This window comes from Vulpes lagopus, chromosome 16 (genome assembly GCF_018345385.1).
Source record: "Vulpes lagopus strain Blue_001 chromosome 16, ASM1834538v1, whole genome shotgun sequence".
In the NCBI taxonomy this organism is placed as follows: Eukaryota; Metazoa; Chordata; class Mammalia; order Carnivora; family Canidae; genus Vulpes; species Vulpes lagopus.
Genome location: NC_054839.1, coordinates 32,197,525 through 32,216,819, shown reverse-complemented (window position 1 = coordinate 32,216,819; position 19,295 = coordinate 32,197,525). Strand labels below are relative to the sequence as shown.

The 19,295-nt window shown below is 37.1% G+C and overlaps 1 protein-coding gene across 16 annotated transcripts in view; it reads left to right on the top strand.

The window, feature by feature from the left end:
- LMO7 (LIM domain 7) overlaps positions 1-19,295 on the top strand; it is a 197,436-nt gene that overhangs the window by 75,632 nt on the left and 102,509 nt on the right. For all 16 annotated transcript variants that reach the window (XM_041730923.1, XM_041730922.1, XM_041730938.1 and 13 more), the window contains one exon: positions 5,427-5,496. In XM_041730923.1, the coding sequence (XP_041586857.1) occupies positions 5,427-5,496 (70 nt within the window). The remainder of the gene's footprint in view (positions 1-5,426; positions 5,497-19,295) is intronic.

The following is a 19,295-nucleotide window of genomic DNA, read 5'->3' as shown; positions in this document are numbered from 1 at the left end:
GAGGTGGGCACATGAATGGTGCCTGCTGAGGCAAAAGTAAATTGATTCACTTTGCCAAATTTCTTGCCAGACAAGTATTAAGAGTTTGACGCTGATGTTTTTATTTCTAGAAACAGAATGTAGGAAGCTTTAAGGAGCCAGGGATGAAGAGATGCATACAGACAAGCATTAGAAGCATTTTCATAGTGGCAAAAATTGGAGTGAGCCCAAGTCCATCTATAAGAGAACAACATAGCACTCTGATTTGTTTGCAGGGGTGGAGAGGAATTTAGAGATGTTACTTAAGAGTAAACAACAGAACCAGGACAGGAACTCAGAGGCCCCTGCTAGATGCTTTTTTGCTATTGATGTGGTATTGGGAAATGTCCTATTTGAGTGAGCTCCCTTAGTGCTCTAACTGTTGAGGTGGTTTAAAATAAGAGGAGTCTGTTGTCAGACGACTCAAACTTTGCTCGACTCACTTCATTCAGAATGCTTCGGGCCTAACAGGCTAAGTAAAAGTCCTGTCATAATAAAACTATAATCATGAGGTGTAATTAATACTGACTTGTTGCTCTTGCACACACTTCCCCATCTTAGCACTCATTGTTAACTATTTGTGCTGTGGTCTAACTCTACGCTATACAAAATTACCACAGGAATTCTAGAAACTAAACTTATATTAATTTTACTACTGATCTTTGAAAATATTAAAGTGACCATAAATGCTTATATTGAATGCTTTTAAACTTTATTTTTTTTTAAGAGAGGGGGGGGTGGAGTGATGGGGGCGGGGAGGGAGGGAGGGAGGGAGAGAGAGAGAGAGAGAGAGAACTAGAGAGAACGCAAGGGATAGAGAGAATATGAATGTCTTAGGCAGGCTCCACACCCAGCACAAAGCCCAATAGGGCTCATTCTCACAAGCCTGAGATCATGACCTGAGCCTAAACCAAGAGTTGGACGCCCACCTACTGAACCACCTAGGCACCCCAAATTTAAAAATTTTAAATTTTATATGTTTCTTACTTTACCCAGGGAAATGAGATCATTAATTACTCAATGTAGTTTTTATTTTAAAGATATTATAGCTTATGGCTTTAAATGGAGGTAATAGTAAAAAATCTTAGTAAGGAGTTTACTTAAGATAACTTGTCCAAATTAATATATCTGATAGTTTATTGGTCAGCATTTGACAGGAGAGACAACATCAAGGTTTGACTTGTCTGGCAACAGAAAACCTAATAGAGGGAGGTATCCTTGTTGGGAACAGCCTAAAATGATTTCTCACATCTGAGTGAAACTAACGGTTAACATTTTTCTAAATTTATTTCTATAAAGAAGACAGAGATTTTAGATCACAGAAAAACTTCTGTATTAAACGTTAGCTAGCAGGTGTCTTTGCAGATATTTTTAAAGCACCTACACAATACCAGGTACCTCGCTAATAAGTGCTAGGAGATATTTGGAATAAGAGAATATCCTTGTACTTAGCAGCTTCACTGTGTCCTTAGTGCAATGCTCTGTCTTTACTAAGCATTCAGGTGTTTATGGGCAGACTTGCATCTAGAAGAAAACTAGGCAAACGAAGAGGTGCTAAATAACAGATAAAACAAAAAACACTTCTTTTTAATTTGTAAAAAAAAAAAAAAACCATAATATCTTCATTATGTCTTTAAAAAATTTAGTTACCAATAGGAAAATTTGATTAATGTGGGGATATATATTTAGAAAATGTAGTCAACAGAAAGATAATAGAAATATGTATGTGTGATTGACCAAATAATTCATAGGTTAGAAAGTTCACTTTCAGTGTATTGATAAGCTCTTTGAGGTCAATGTCTCTAGGACATTTGGAAAAGATCTTTGGAAGTAGGAAATTGAAAGGTGTACCTGCTGAAGGGCTTTCTGATAAAGGGGAAATGAGGTTTGGCATTTGGAACTAGTTTCCAGAGACTAAGCACCAAATTCTAGTTCTCATTGAAACCATTTTTAACTGAGCTAGATGTTACATTGAACTTTATGTACAGTTTTCTTGGAGTGTCACCTCTGAGTTATATTTAAAGTCAGGTCACATTCACTGGTGACAAGGTTTCGGAACAGAGGCAGCCTTCTAGCATCTATTATGTAATTAGCTCCCTTGGAGGGAGTGGGCAGGATGTTTTGGAGAGAAGAAAAGGAAGGAGACAACAATGAAGGAATGAGCTGAAGAAGAGGGATTGCAGGCTTTTGCCAGTGTGGTCTACCACAGGAGATAGCAAATGACTAGGTGTTTTCTGTTCTGGTTTTAATCTTACCAAAAGAGCAAATCTCTGATATGCTAACAAAGCACACAACTAGGCTTATGCCATGGCCTGAGGGAAGGCTTGGGAGAGTAGAGGTATAACTACACATAGGATCAGAGGAACAGTGGGCTTGCAGGCAGATAAATGGTCCCTGACTGTCTCTACTTCTTTGTGCACAAAGACATCTGGAAGGTTATCATGTTATATGATTCTTGAATAAAGCCAGTGACCTCGAGTGTTGTCTTTACAAATTCCACATGTGTAATTGAAGAACCCTTATTATGTAAAGAAGTTCTATTTTTAAAAGAGAGTACTATCTCCCTTGTGTGGCACTTGTATTTTATTTGGTATAAGACTATGCTCCAATTTTTTTTTTAGATATCCTTAAATTTCACAGAAGTTTAGATTTTATGAAATCTACTTTCTTCCCTAGAAGAAATATCCTGAAAATTTTTCCTTTAATTGGATGTGAAAATAATTATTCATGATTCATAATTTGATTGGAAGTTCAGTATTTGCCAAAACCATATGTACATTTTCTCCATGCTGTAATGCTTAGAAGTGATACCATTTTAACCCTTGATAGAGTAAAACAGTGTTTTTCTCTAGTGACACAACTTTTACAGGGTAGTTCTGTGTGTTAATCAGAGTGTTGTTTTTGCCTTGTGGTTATTTCTGTGTTTATACACGTACTGGGAGGCTCAGGAGTTGAGAAGGAAGCCAATCTGCAGTGTGTATGTTGTTTCTAGGTAATAGCTGTGGAACCTTCTGGTGAGGGAGGAGTCAACTCATTTTTGGGAGACATCATTATCTGTGCTGGTTCCTTTACTTCCTTCAATTCTTTACTTCCTTTTGCCGAATTGATTGAGTATAGGCTATGTTGTTATTCAATCCAAAACGTGTTTTTAAAAGATGCTCTTGGTATTACTACACTGTAATATAAAAATGATAAGTGAAGTAAACAGGTAAATTGAATGATCTGGCCAAAGTCATCAGTGACTCAAATGGGTGGAGGAGGAATTTATGACACTCTTCCTCCAGTAAAGACAACTGATGCCAGACTCTCCTGGCATTTGATAAGTTGGCCCAGCTCACTTTAGTCTCTAACTTTTTATGTCACTGAAAGATTATATTTTAAGATCCAAGTTACTGTAGGAGTCATTACCAAGCTAGTGGTCAACAACCCTATGAATTTCTTGATTTAATATGTTGCTACTAAGTAATGTTCCAGTTATTGGTTCTTTTAAGCATTGCAAGATGTCACTGATAATAGAATTTAATAAATACCTAGTAAATCAAGAATGACTAGAAGAATTAATTTGCAACTGTCATTTCTTAGAAACCTCAACTTTTTTCTAGCTCCTCGCTTAGCCATTAAGGAAAAATAATTCAGCTATGAGAGGAGAAAACCTTCCTTCCTAGCTGGCCTTCAGTGCACAGTTAAGAAATTAAGAATCAGAGAGTAACAGTTCTAGGAAATGCTTGATGTTGAGAGGGCAATTTTATTATTTATGTTAAGTTGTCTAAAGATCTTTGTGTGAAGGAACTATGAAAACAGAAAAAATATCTTTTGTTCACCAGACTAAATCTTCATAAGCCATTGTTTTGTAGTTTTGAATCCTGTTGAACAACATTCTGAAGGTTATTAAATTGAGACTTTTGTCGTCCTTATTTTTAGTACATTCAAGTGTATATATAAATCTCTGGAATGTTGAAGGAGTGACATTCCACAAGTGTCAGATATTTTTTTTTTCTGTTGCCTATTGTGAAGAGGAGACCAGTAAATTAAGAATGTTTGGTTATTTCTCCTATATTTGCTTTCCTTTTGGAGCTCTGTTTACAGAGTAAAGAATTGCTTTTTTTGTAGCTAGATTATTAAATAGGAAAATCACTGTTTTAAAATACTGTCTTCTGACAGTGACTAATAATTAACCAAGCTAGAATTAGTAAAAAAGCATTACTATAATATTAAATGTCTCCATGGCTTAGCACTGTATCAGTGAAGAGCAACAAAAAACATAGATTCACAATAATTAGACTTAGAACCAAAAGTTACACTCTGAGTTACAGTCTTCAAAGGTGGCTTCTTTTTTCATTTCTGGAATGTAGAGACTTACAGATACCTTTGCAGATTCAGTCATAGTAACTTAAATGTGCTCAATGTTAGATTCTGAAGTAACTGTTAGCCATTTTGAGGAGTTTGGGTACATTTAATTTTTATCCAGTTACTCTGTTCTGGTAACAAAGCAATCAGTCACATATTTGAATGAGTTAGTACTAAGAAGTAGGTGGCTATGGGGATGAGTTCTGCTGTACCCTTTAAATCTGGCAAAATACAGTTATGACAACATGGATAGATCTAGAGGGTATTACGCTAAGGGAAATAAGTCAGACAGAGAAGGACAAATACTGTATGACTTCATTTATAGGTAGAATCCAAAAAAAACAAAACAAACAGAAATAGACTCATAAATATAGAGAACAAACTGGTGGGTAGGGAGAATGGGTGAAATGGGATTAAGAGGTACAAACTCTGGTTATAAAATAAATAAGTCATGGAGATGTAAAGTAGAGCATAGGGAATATAGTCAATAATATTATAATTACTTTGTATGATGACAGATGGTAACTAGACTTATAATGGTGATCATTTCATAATGTATATAAATGTCCAATCACTGTTTTATAACTGAAACTAATATAATGTCAACTTCAGTAAACAAATCTGGAAGAATAATGTTATTCAAAACTGCCTTTTAAAGTAAAGATCAGTTTCAGAAAAGATTATAGTGAAAATGGTTAATAGAAAAAATATTCTTAGGTCCAAGAGAACTGGATTATAATGAAGGAGATTCTTAAACTGGCTCTTGAAACAGAATCAAATACTACCTTTAACAAATGTGGAACTATTTTTAGGGACATGGCTTTGAGTATACCAATGTGTCTATATTGGTCTAAGACGACACTCACCATTGTTTGCAATGATGTTCTTTTTGCTCTGTGTCTTGACTTCTTGAGAGAAAGAAAATGCCTTTTATTGAGCTCTTGGCTCTGAATCACATATGGGGGATGGAATAGTGATATACATGATTTTTGAAAATGTTAAAAAGAATACCGAGCTGATACTGGCATTCTTGTAATTGCATGTCATTTCTTTACTTGCAGTTTGGTTAATAAACTTAAGCCTGGTGTCATTAAGAAGATTAATAGATTATCCACACCGATAGCAGGTTTGGTAAGTAAAAAATTGTCTTCAAAACTAGATTTGTTTTTGAAATGTAAAAAAGATGGGCATAGACTGGTACTCTTATCTGGAATTATCATAGAGAGTAGGTTTGGAGTTTCTTGCTCAAGAAAAGTGTTTTCAGTGATGTCCTCCTTCTATCTTCAGTTCTTTCTGTTTCCGTTCTGCTAAGAGGCAGGCAGGCATTTACTTATTTATGTATCCATTTTGCATTTTGTGCCCCGAAACTTCATATATCCCCTTTTCCTGGCTTATTTCTTCCACAGATTGTATTTGTTTATGATCATATTCTTTCTGAAGCTCAGCTCTGCATACTTTGTTTGCTAGTTGACCACAGTTTAGGGAAACTGTGCATGTTCCCCATACATGTTCCCCATGTTTTCTCTTGCCTCATGTTTATGCATAACCCTCACTTAGCCTGTAGATCATGGAATGTATTTGCAACACTTTTGCTTTATGTTGTAGATTTCCTACCAAAATTATATGTGATATTGAGTAGGTCAATATCTTCTCTTGCTTCAGTAATATATCCCATGAAAGGACTATGGGATAAATCTCTAGATTCCTAGTAGCTTTAAATTTGGATTTTGTGTATGAAAAATACCCCGCACTATCATTATATAAATATTCTAGTGAATTGATAATAATTAAAGACCAATAACAAGGTGGGCTGTAACTTTGACAATAAGTAATTTATAATTAAGTACAAATTATGGATTATTTTCAAAATGTTAGCAACCCCTAAGAATAAAGGCTGATGATAGGAATCAGTTTAAGCAAATTACTTTTATAAAACACTGAAGTTTAACACAGCTAATACCTGGAATTAAATACACACACACCTATATAATATGTAATATCTTTGGAATAGTCAAGCTGCTTATTATATTTGAGAACCCTATGTTTGGCCACCCATTTGTTTGCAGATGTCAAAGTCATGAAGGATTAAAGGCAGTAATATCAAAATTTCTGGATTTACAGCTGGTGTGAAAATCTCATTAAAATTTTGACAGGAATAAGTTGATTATAGGTTGTGTATTATTGGAAAATATCTATTTAGGAGACAAGAGCTTTCTTTTTGTTTTGAAAGATTAATAACAATTTTCTTTTGAAATACAGATCTATATATAAAGTTTCCAGAACAATTGGGCTCACATATTAATTCCTTCTTTCTTACCAAGTTATTTCTATTTCATTTCTGTCATGACATGATTTCTATCATGACACAATATTTATTGGTTTCAAATTTGGTTAGGTAAAAAACCTATTGTATGCATATATTGCTATATGAAGCTATATATATGAATGCATAGCAATATACATATATGTATGAATTACTTCTAGTAATATAGCAATCAGAAGGTATTTAAGGAATAAAGGATATTTGGTTTTCAAATCTTTCTAGGAAAAAACATTCAGTTTAATAAAAATAAATAAGCCTTATATGAAAATCATTTTTACAAAATAACTTCTGTGAAAATTAAAAGTCTCAATCATATTGAAATCTTTTCAAGTGGCTTGAATTATTCGTATTTTAATGCTTAGATTTTGAATTGTCATTTCTTGGATCAATTACAAGGATTTTAAATGAAATTAGCCTTTGATTTCAAACACCCCGCATATTTGGAATGCTTGAATTGTGGTGGTTTGTTATTGGCCACTAGAGGTTTTATTCAATCTTCTGATTCTATGATTAGATGAAAGCCAAATATATTTTATATTTAAATCCAAACATCTCCAACTATTTCTATTTTAAGCATGGAAATTCTATCTTGTTTGGATTTTATCTCTAGAAACTAAAATGAAATGTATTTCCGGAATATTAAATAGTATGATTTCCCAAATACAGGACACTGAACATTTTCAATGGGATGTAGGAGCATAAGAATACCCACAGTTGCAGAATTGGGCTATAATTGGTTTGAAGTTGTCATCATGCCTCATATGACTCCTTCTTCCCATGCTTGTGTGCCAGGATGGTTATGTCAAAATTTCTTGAACCTTCAATTTGAAGTATGCGTTAGAGCTCCAGCATCTACCTGGTAGGGTTGTCATATGTGGATAGAAAAAGGTTATATGGATAGACTGACAGATGCTCAATGAATGTTCTTTTGTTGTACATTCATTTTTTTAAGTGTTCAATAATTTGTCAGTTGCATGTAACACCCAGTGCTCATCATATCATGTGCCCATCACATCCTTAATGCCCATCACTCAGTTACCCCATATCCCCGCACGTTTATTTTGTATTTTTATTTAAAATTTTTTTTTTATTTGTTTATGATAGTCACACACACACACACACACACACACACACACACACACACAGAGAGAGAGAGAGGCAGAGACACAGGCAGAGGGAGAAGCAGGCTCCATGTACCGGGAGCCCGACGTGGGATTCGATCCCGGGTCTCCAGGACAGCGCCCTGGGCCAAAGGCAGGTGCTAAACCACTGCACCATCCAGGGATCCCCCCACACGTTTATTTTTTAAACAAATAATTGTCTACTAGGTCAAGAACTTTTCTAGTTTATACGGATATATTGGAGGAATAAAGGCAGATAAGGATCTTATCCTCAGAGTTTATGTTCTAGTGGTGGAGCAGGATCTGGCAAATAAATTAGCAAATGAGCAAGAAAACACCAGATATAATTGTGTTGCGGATAATTATAATAGACACTTGTTGAACACTTATGAGCAGTCATAGCTGGACTATGAAGATTGACCTCTAAGAATTCCTCAAGAAGGAGTGTGTCAGAAACCTTCATTTTTGATGTGTAGAGAGGAGAGATAAACCCTGAGCTTGACTCTTTATACTAGTAATTTCTGTGTTCACAGCAACTAACTTAATGACTGATACATTTGGAGGTCAAAGATTTTTTTAAAAAAGATTTTATTTACCTGAGAGAGCAAGAGAGAGTGAGCGAGCACACAGAGGGAGAGAGAGAAACAGACTCCCCATCAAGTGGAGAGCCCGATGCTGGGCTGGATTCTAGGACCCTGAGCTGAAGGCAGATGCTTTACCGATGGAGCCACCTGGTGCCCCTCAAAGATTTTTTTAATGAATAAATGGGAAAAATTTCAATTGTAAAAAATAGTGAACTGTAGAATTAGGTCTCTGAAGGGACAGTGTTGTAGATTGAATTGTGCCCCCCCTCAACATAATATATTAAAGTCCTAAATCCCAGTATCTCAGAATGTGATCTTATTTGTGAATAGGGTTGTTGCAGATGATGTATTTAGTAAAGCTGAAGTCATCATGGAGTATTGTAGGCCCCTAATATAGTATGATGTCCTTATAAGAAGATGACTATGTGAAGACAGATACACCCAGGAAGAATGGCATGTGACAGTGGAGGACTGGGGTGATACATCTCTCGTCAAGGAACACCATAGATTGCCAGCAAACCACCAGAAGCTTTAAGAGGCGAGGAATAGTTTCCTTACAGAATTCATAGAATCATGGTTTTGTGGACACCTTGATTTTGGACTTTTAGCCTCTAGAACTGTGGGAAAATAAATCTCTTGTTTTCAGCTACTCAGTTTGTGGGACTTTGTCATGGCAGTGCTAGGAAACTAATACAAAGAGGTCAATTTTTTTTAATATTAATACTTGCTTTATAAAAAACTTTTTATTTTGAAACAGACATTCACAGGAATTTGAAAACAAACAAACAAACCAGTACAGAGAGGTCCTCTGTGCCCTTAACCCAGTTTCCCCCGTGATAACATTTTGCATAACCGTGATATAGTATTAAACCAGGAAATTGACATTGGTCCATCCAAAGACCTTAATCTGATTCATCAGTTTTATATGCAGTTAATGCTTTTTTAGTTACAAAGAGCAAAAGAGCAAAGATACTTTCAAGTGAAGTGAGATGAAGTGTTTTAAGGATTTTTCAGAGGACCCTCATTAATTTGGTGTTCAGCCATAAGTATAACAATCACATTCCACATGATTACTTTTTTCTGCCTCATTGCAAACAGGAAATGGTGGGTCTCAGTGTCTCAGTTGAGGTTCCCAAGAGAGGAATCTGAGTGAATCAAATTACCTTGTCTTTCCAGGCTACAGATATCCTAGGTCACTGGCCAGCTGGTAGATGCATTCCTTGAGAAGAGTGTCATCTTGGCAAAATGGGCTGTGGTTAGGAGTGTAGATAGTCTTTGGTTCACTGAGTTCAGGTGTGTGGGTTAAAGAAGGTTCTGTGAATGAGGTTTCTCTGGGGTATAATATTAAGTTAAGTTAAATATAGAAAGAATTACACAATTTCTGTGCTCCAAGCCCTGTTTTCCATCGCTCCTTTCTTACTCTCTTTCCTTTTGCTATAACTTTTATCCATTTCATGTCAGTTACTATGTATATTTAGTGCTGAAGCCAAGGCAATGGGTTTATCCTGTTTGTAGATGGACCTTTGTGAAACACATGATATATCCTCTGAGCAATGACAATATGGAGAGAAAGGTGTCTAGATGATTTAGAAATATATTGAAGGCTTTGCTTGAAACATTCATATGATTCAATGATTATTTTGTCTTTGGGAAGGCATGAACCATGTTCTCATATATAAAAAGATACGATTTTTCTCACTTGACTAAGTTTAAGTTTTTAAAGAAATGCATTTTCTCTTTTTTATTCTTTATATTCTTCACAAAGCCATGCTAAAGAAAGAAAACCCTCACCCAAAAAATTAGCTGGTGTTAAGTGTGGGTATGTTCAGTTCACTGAAACTCAAAACTAAAACTTTATTTGGGAATTCGAAAACTCAACCTCAGAATAAAACCCTGAGAAACAAGCAAGATACTCTGATTATGAAAAGAGCCATTGAACCAGAATAATGTTTACCATCTGATGTGTTAACATGCATGAAATACAATACATGCAGAGAACATCAAGGAAGTTCTTAAGCCTGAGACTTACAGTTGTCTTGGACCCCTATTGATTTAATTGTATTTACTAAAGCAAGATTACTCAACCTTGGCACCACTGGGTATTGACATGTTAGGCCAGATAGTTCCTTGTTGGGGGGTCTTTCTTGTGCATTGTAGAATGTTTAGAGCTTCCCTGTACTCTACTCACTAGATGCTAGTAACACTATGTTCTCCACCCTGAAATTATGACAGCTAAAAATGTCTTCTGACGTTGTCAATGACCATTATGAGGTAAAATCATCCCTGGTGAAGAGCCACAGAGCTAAAGAGTTAAGAAAGTAAACATTACCCCTTTACATGGGCTAGTTTGCCTGCTGAGTATAGATTTGAATGATCTACTTATGCCTGCCATTTTAATTGCAGTTTCGCAGAAAAGCAATGGTTTCTAGAAAATTTGGTTTGAATAATTTGTTTGAAAGTTTGTGTCTACCAGTGCGCTTAGTATAAACATCTTCTTGGGGCATCTGGGTGGCTTAGTCAGTTAAGCATCTGCCTCTTGATTTTGGCTCAGGTCATGATCCTCAGGGTTGTGGGATGGAGCCCTGCATTGACTCCTTGTTGGGCGTGGAGCCTGCTTAAGATTCGCTCTCCTTCTCCCTTGCGCCCCCCCCCCCCGCCTCTTCAGTATATCTACACTTGCTTCAAAAATATGGGCTGAATTTGAGCATATTTCCTCTAAAGGGTTACTCTTTAAGATTATTTTTGAGAGAGGAATGTGTAAGGTGTGACTGTAGACACTGGAAAGGTTGTCTTCTCATTCAGAAATGCTGTAGAATGCAGGAAATGGGCAAAGATGCCAGCTAGCTTAAGCTGTTGCATGTGTCAGTTTCTCTTGGCTTCATAACAGTTACTTCAAGAAGTAACGCAGGTCTATCGGTCCATTCTTACTGCCGTTTTTCATAAGGATATTAGTGGTTAATGTTCTTGTGCCTGTGTAAAATTATTTCTGATTCATCTTTACTCTCCTGTACACTTAAGTGTCAGCAAAGTAGCATGACCTAGTCTGAGCCAAGGTCACTATTGAAACATCTAGTTGTTCCTTTCCACCAGTAATAGAAAGTCCACCTGAGGAATCAGCTGTAAACTTTAAATAATCTCATCCAGGTTTTATCATGTACTTTTTAAAACCCACTCTCAGTCAGTAGCTATATATATCCCACTCTTTCTCAGGGCATGAGGAACGAAGGGGTTGGGAGATGGGAAGTTTGTAGGACATTGAGCTTGTGATCTCTTTTACAAATAAAGCCAAAATGTGAGACCTCAAGACAGGAGTGTTTTCACAGAAAAAGCCCACTCTGTTTCCTCTTCTTTCTTATCCAAGTTGAAATAATACAGGAAGAATGAATATAATTATTATTTTCATTCAAGGGTGGCACTTTTCTGGTTAGGAGGCAGGAATAAATTTTGTATGGTTGAAAAGAAATTACTTAGGGAACATTAAAATGTGGCTTGGATGAACAACTAACACATGCTTTGCTTAAAAGAGTAGTGACTAAGGATTGCTCTGTACTGGGTCAAACACAGTATGTGTTTTAGAGAGAATCTCTATCTACTTGGTAATAAGCAAGTAAGATACATGTGTGGATATATTTCAGACGTATATAAAACCTGGTAAAAAAGTGACACCGTGGGAAGAGATGGGAAGATGATATTTTAGAGCTTGTTTAAAATAACCATTTAATGCTAAGATCAGTAGTGCCTATTTTCTGTTCTTGGATTTTATTGCTGATTTTGTGGATTTGTTTGAGATCTCCACCTAGCACATTTGGGAGAGGCTTTCACCAAGCAAAATCTTTTTGATTCATTCATTCATTCACAGGTCATGCTTTTTTGATCTTTTAGCCAGTAAGAGCAGTGTTCACGCTGAGCTTATTCTGGCTGCAATGATCCCCATCTCCAAATGAATGGGAAACAACATTGAGGTCCCCTCCCATAACACTGCTTCTGCCTTAACTCTTATTTAGTTTTCATGTTCTCATTTTCCTCACAGTTAATAATTAATGAAGGCTAGATGTTTTATAAAAATGACCATGTTCTTTAATTATTGTTCATTTCTCCCCTGTCATTGTATTGGAACAATTTCATAGATGTGGAATTAGACCTTAGTGTTTTATTGAGTTAAATGATTTTTTCTTCCATTTCCTAGTAGAGACAGGGGAGGTTAGATGATATCAATAAACTTGATTAAAATTGCTCAATTGTGGTTTCATGATTAAACCTACACTAAAGATATCTTTTTATTTCAAAGGGAGGGTAAACCCCCATTACAAGTTGTATAAAAATGCCTCAAACAATAAAATTTAACCTATTTTTATTTTTCTAGTTTGTTAATCTTGTTATTTTCCTTATAAACAGAAGACCAATAACAGAAATGTGGAGTGCTTTTTTTAAGTTACAGGAGAGTACTGTAGCATTGCCATTTAATGCATTACACTTACGTAAGACATTGTAGCATAAAAGCTGTCCATTTGCTAGAAAAAAGGCCACTTTATGCATTGAAAATGACATTTTCTGTGGTTGTACTTTAATTTTCTTCTACTATATATTGTATTGGAATTTCTGTGGGTCACCTTCAGTATTTTGAAATACTTTGGGGTTATTTGATAATTAAGTTGAGAAAACCGACTAAATGGGGATTGTCCATTGGCTGTTTTCAAGGTAACAAATATTAGATAGTAAATATCCAAATGTCTTAATACTTCTAGATAAATGGCATATAAATAAGTCAATGATAATGAGTTATTTATAAAGACATTTTAGGGACATCTGTGTGGCTCAGCAGTTGAGTACCTTCCTTTGGCCCAGGGTCCTGGGATCAAATCCTGCATTGGGCTTCCTCTGGGGAGCCTGATTCTCCCTCTGCCTGTGTCTGCCTCTCTCTCTCTCTCTGTCTCTCATGAATAAATAAATAAAATCTTAAAAAGAAAAAAGAAATTTTAGGTGATTCCCTCAAGAGTCTCTTTGTCTCTTTACTTCTCTCCAACTCCCAGTAAAGATAAGTATCACCAGGAATGGAAACTCAAAAACTTAGTATTAACATTAAAGTTATTTTCAGTACCCTCATAATGATGTGGGACTGTAAATCAGGAAACTCCTGTTTTATTTTGAGCCATAATTTCTTAGTCATGGCATTGGCACAAGTTTAGGAGCACTTCCCTAGAGTTCCAAAACCTAGTTGTTTTTAAATCTAAGATGAACATATGCCAACTTTCAGCCTTGAGGGCAATCTGTTAAAAAAAATTTAATGTACTAGAATTCCTAAACTAACAGCATGATTAACATGTAGAGTCAAAGAAAAATTGATTCAGAGTAGGTTATATCATACGTGATAGTTTTACTCAGATACTAAAATGCTTGGAACATCTCATTTTAGGAACCTTTTGTTATGTAGAAATTGGAAACAACTCAAGTGAGATTAATAATAAATAGAACCCAGGTGGAAGACTGGTATGAATACACTGGTCATTTGATGAGCCTTACGCCCACAACTATCCTTCCCTTCCTAAAAGTATTGAAAAAAAAAAAAGTATTTATTGAACACCTACTATGTGCCAGGTACTATTCTAAGATCTTGGAACACAGCCACAGCAAGGGAGAGAAAGTTTCTCTCCTCATGGAGTATAATCAATAGATCAGTAATAACCCATAAGGTACTAATAGTTGCCATGCAGAATATATAATATCTTGTCAGTTGCCAATAATTACAGTGAAAAAATAAAGTGAATGGGTAGAGTATGATTGAGTTGAGTATATGGAGAAGTGTTTCAATAAAAGGTGCTCAGAGATATCTTATTCCTGGAGTTGGCATTTGATCAGGGACCTGCATGAAGTGAGGGAGGGGGAAAATCTGGGGATCATGGGACTTTTTGGGACAGAAGGAAAAGAGGGAGGATCAAGACTGAATCAAGCTGGATCAAGAAGGACTGTGGTTCTGGAACGAAGCAAGGTGGATAGAAGTAGGCCAGCAAGATTGTACAAGGCTTCATAGGCTTTGGTGGATAGATCACATTTTACTCCTAGCATGATGAGAAGCTATTGGGGGCAATTTAATTTGTTAGAGGTTATTGGTTGCCTGTGGTAAAGGATGAACATATCTGAATATACTAGAAACCATTGAATTATACATTTACATTTATGACTTATATGTGAATTATGCCTCAATAATATGTAAAATTAAAAAATCACCAAGTTGGTTTGTGAACAATAGACTGAAGGAAATCAAGAAAGCAGTAAGGCCTATTAAAGAATTGTTTTGGTAGTTGTAATGACTAATTCTGTGTTAGCTTGACAAGCCATGGAGTGTTCAGATAATTGGTTAGACATTATTACATTATTCTGTTTTTTTTTTTTTTTTAATTTTTATTTATTTATGATAGTCACAGAGAGATAGAGAGAGAGGCAGAGACACAGGCAGAGGGAGAAGCAGGCTCCATGCACCGGGAGCCCGACGTGGGATTCGATCCCGGGTCTCCAGGATCGCGCCCTGGGCCAAAGGCAGGCGCCAAACCGCTGCGCCACCCAGGGATCCCCTATTACATTATTCTGCATGTGTCTGTGAGAGTGTTTTGGATGAGATTAACATTTGAATCAGTAGCTTGAGGAAATCAGATTGTCCCCCCCCGTGTGGGTGGGCCTCATATAATCAGTCAAAGGGCTGACTAAAGCAAAAAGATCAATCCTCCTGTGAGTCAGAAAAAATGACTCCTGCCTAACTGCATAACTAGAACATTGATAACATTGATATTATCCTGCCTTCAGACTTGAACTAAAATATTGGCTTTTTCTTGGGTCTCAAGTTTGCTGCTTTGAAACTGGAATTTACTTGAAAATGGAACATTTTATTGCCTTTCCTGGTTCTCAGGATTCTGGACATGGACTGGAAATACACCATCAGCCCTCCTTGGTGTCCAGCATGTAAATGGGCAGATCATGGGACTTTTTAGCTTCCATAATTACATGAGCCAGTTCCTTTTAGGGTTAGGGTTAGGGTTTATTTATAAAATAAATCTCTTTCTATATGGATATGTATCTTGTTATGTTGTTTAGAGAACTCTTGACTATACAGTAGTCCAGGCAAGAGGTAATGGTGACAATATTGGAAATGCTAGAAGGGGTCAGAGTTTGTTTTGATGAAATACCATATAGCGCTTGCTAATAGGTTGACAGAGAAGCCAGGGTTTTTCCATCAGTAGTTTATTGAGATAGTAAACTAAGGAGCCAGAGGGTTGGTGGAGGGAAGGGGAGAATCAAGGGAGAAATTGGAAATTGAGTCAGTTTACATAAGATTGCAGATTTGCAAATGTCAAAGTGATCAGTGTCAATCTTAGATATTGTTCCCTGACAACATCAGGAAAAACATGACTAAAGAGATGATTTGTGGTTATTTAATAAGAAAGAAAATCACATTAGAAGCCAGCCTTGTCCATGACACACAGAAGTTCTAAAGCAACATATTACTGAGCTGGTCCCATGTAGAGTCCAGGAGACCAGCTAGAGGTCATAAAATGGCTCATGATGGATTTTATTTGGCTTACATTGTTTTTTTTTTTTAAATCTGAGCCAACATTCGCATACTTAGATTTCATATAGAATCCTCATCTCGGGCTTCTCAAGGAGTGTGGCAACAATAGGCCTGCATTCCCCCCAAAGTAACCATTGTATGGAGTTTCTTATGGACAGGATGGGAGTCTCTGCATTGTTTCTTCTCTGGGCATTTTCCTAACATGATGCCCATTTTATTCATTTACAGTTTATTCAGTCATTTTACCAGTCTTCCCCTTTTAGGCACATCTTCATTCCTGCAAAGTGTCTGTTGTTGTGGCCTTGGTATAGCCAATAGGGAGAAAAGTAGACCAGGTAATATCTGTAGGTAAAATCTTAAGCAGTTGAATACAAATGCTCACTTTTAAGGAGCTGAATGTAAATCCATGTAAACCTGGAGAGAAGTTTTTGCAGTTTGCCTTGGGGCTTTGTACTTGTACTATTTTCATTAAAAAAAAAAAAGACGAAATAAAAACATGGGAAATGTATCTGGTCCTCTTTGTGGATGTTGGAAAAATAAGGCATAGTTAATGTACTGAATATAGAAATCTGCAATTTAAAGTGACCTAGAGTCGTAAGGAGTCCAGCCATTTTATATTATCTGCAAACTTAGGCATTTTATAACTTGATAAAAATCACATGATTTTCATTTCAGATTCTTTATATCCACTTTATTCTTACTCCAAATTTCACTAGCCTCCTGGCCTATTAAAATGCACAGGTCATCTTTTTACAAACTGTGATGTTATTGTGAACTGGTTATTGTTATCTCACATCTCAGCATGATAGAGATGCCACAATGCGAAGTACCTGTGTCCTATAACAAGAGAAGTAAGGTCCATTTACTGACCACTTGCTATATCCCAGAAACTGCCAATTACATATCTATTTCCTCAGTAAATCTTCAAAATCACTGTTACTCTCCTTTTGCAAGAGGACCCTGGTTAGTGACCCATCAAGTGATGACTTGTAATTGACCACATCTGGAGTCCTATCTTAGCTACAGATGTTTCATTTTGGGAAGGGAGGACCTAGCAAACAGGAACCTATCTGTAAGGAAGTATGATGGTTGTCACAGGCAGAATGGCACCCAATGATATTCACGCTCTAATTCAGGAACCAGTCAATGTGTTGTAAGGCGGGGGAACATTGGGTTCCAGGGAAAATTGAGGTGCCAAAAAGTTGACCTTGAGATGGGGAGAAGTTCCAGGATTATCCAGGTGGGCCCAGTATCATCCTGAGAGTCCTCATAAGTGGAAGAGAGAGTGAGAATTGGATGGTGGTGTGATAGAGACTGAGGTTGATGCTGCTGGTTTTGAGGGTGGAGGGAAGAGGCCTCTAGCAAATGGAAAAGAAGAAAGAAATGGATTTTCTTCTAGAGCCTCCAGAAGAAACATGGCCTTCCAACACCTTGATTTTAACCCAGGGAGACTGATTTGGGACTTCCGACCTCCAGAGCTGGAAGATAATAAACTTGTCCTGTTTTCAGCCACTGATGAGTGGTGATTTGTTTCACTTGTGGTGAAAACGAATCTAGTGGTGAAGAGCACAGACTCTGGAACTGGAGCAGCTCCATTTGAGTCCTAGCTCCACTGCTTCCTGGACAACCTCGGGTCACTCACACACCTCTTAGGCCTCAGTTCACTCACGTGTAAAATAGAAACAATAAGACTTCATAAGCTTTTATAGTGTGAATTGGAGATAGTTTGTATAAAGTGCCTCAGCATGCTGCCTGGCATAGGGTAAGAACTCCATGGATGCCAGCTTGAGAAAATCAGCTGATTCAGAGGAGGGCCAGTTGGGATGACAGGAGAACCGAGAAAACCGGGGGTATATGAAGAGGAGATGTGAGGTTGGGGGTGGCTTGTGGGCGTGTGGCATGTGTGAGGTGGAGAGCTAAGTAGCTAAGCCAAGCGGCTCTTGTGAAAGAAAGACGAGATTTAGTTCCCATTAAGTAGGCAGATTTAGGATCAGTGTTTTACAATTATAGCGAGGGAGTCTTTGGACTTTTTTGACATAGAAATGACAAAAAGTGAGTCAGCCTCATAAAGCAAAGAGTCCCTGGGGCTGGAAAGGCTCAGACAAGGCCTGACGATCAAGACATATCACCTGTAAAAGTGACTCTCGGAAAGGGGGTGGGAACAGTTGCACGGAAGGAGTGTGAATTTCCAGCTAGCTCTAAAGCTTTACTATGCTGTTTTCCTTCATTAAATGTGCTCTACTGCTTCATGAAATGTGTTTTGGCATCATCATGACATGTTTCACTAAGCAATTATATATTTGTTTTCGTTCAGAATGGAGAACGTGGGTAATTTGATGACAGAACTTTTTTTTCTTTTATTCCCATTTTGTCTACCCACTTTTGGCAACCAGAAGTCTGGTCTCAGAACTTCTTAGGCCTCTATTTCAATATTTTGTGTCCCTTCCCTCTTCCCTCCCTTCCCCCTTTCCTTCGTTCCTTTCCTCCTTTCTTTCAACAGAGTAAGTTTTAGAACTCCTTCATTTTTTATGTGAAGTTTAATTTGAACACCACGGAAGACTGTACCTTACTCCATGCTGTAGTTTGACAAAGCCTGTCACTGCTTCTGTGTGGTTCATTGTAACCCAAGTTGATTAAGCATCTCAGTAACTAGCCTTTTACTAGAGCACAGCCCTCATGCCTTTGACCTTCCACCGCCCTAGCTCACCAGTGCTCTGTTCTGCTCAACCCTCTTGGTATGGGTTTTACTCCTACTCTGCCAAGCAACGCTGGAGAAAAGCCTGCCAGCCACTTGGTGATTTATCATGTTTAATCCTCTGGGCCCTCAATGTCGCTTGGCAATTCCCTTTAAATATTCCTAGTTGGTTCCTACTCCTGTTGTCACATGTGACAAAACTTGACTGCTCTCCTTGTCCTCAAATCCTTTGCTAGCAGCACATGACTGAGGCTCTTTGCAGAGAAGAACTGAATAAATATATGCTGTGTACTTTTATCACAAGTAACTATCGAAGTTGGATCTGTGTGTTTACCTGTGTATTGTAATTAGCACATGCTTACATTTATTCACTAAGCCTTAAAATAGAAGATGAAGTCTCTAATAATAAAACTAGTGCCACTGATCAAAATTGCAACCACACTACTTCCTTAATGGAAACTATATAATTAAAATGATTATAATTTGGGTGTATTGTAATCACTCCCATGCTTGGGAATTGCTTTAAAATAATTTTGAATGGTCACAATATATCAGAAGAATGGGATTTGAGTACTTTTGGTGATGACCTAATGGTGAGCTCCATAATCCCTAGGTGATTGGTGTTCATACTAAGGAGAAACACTGC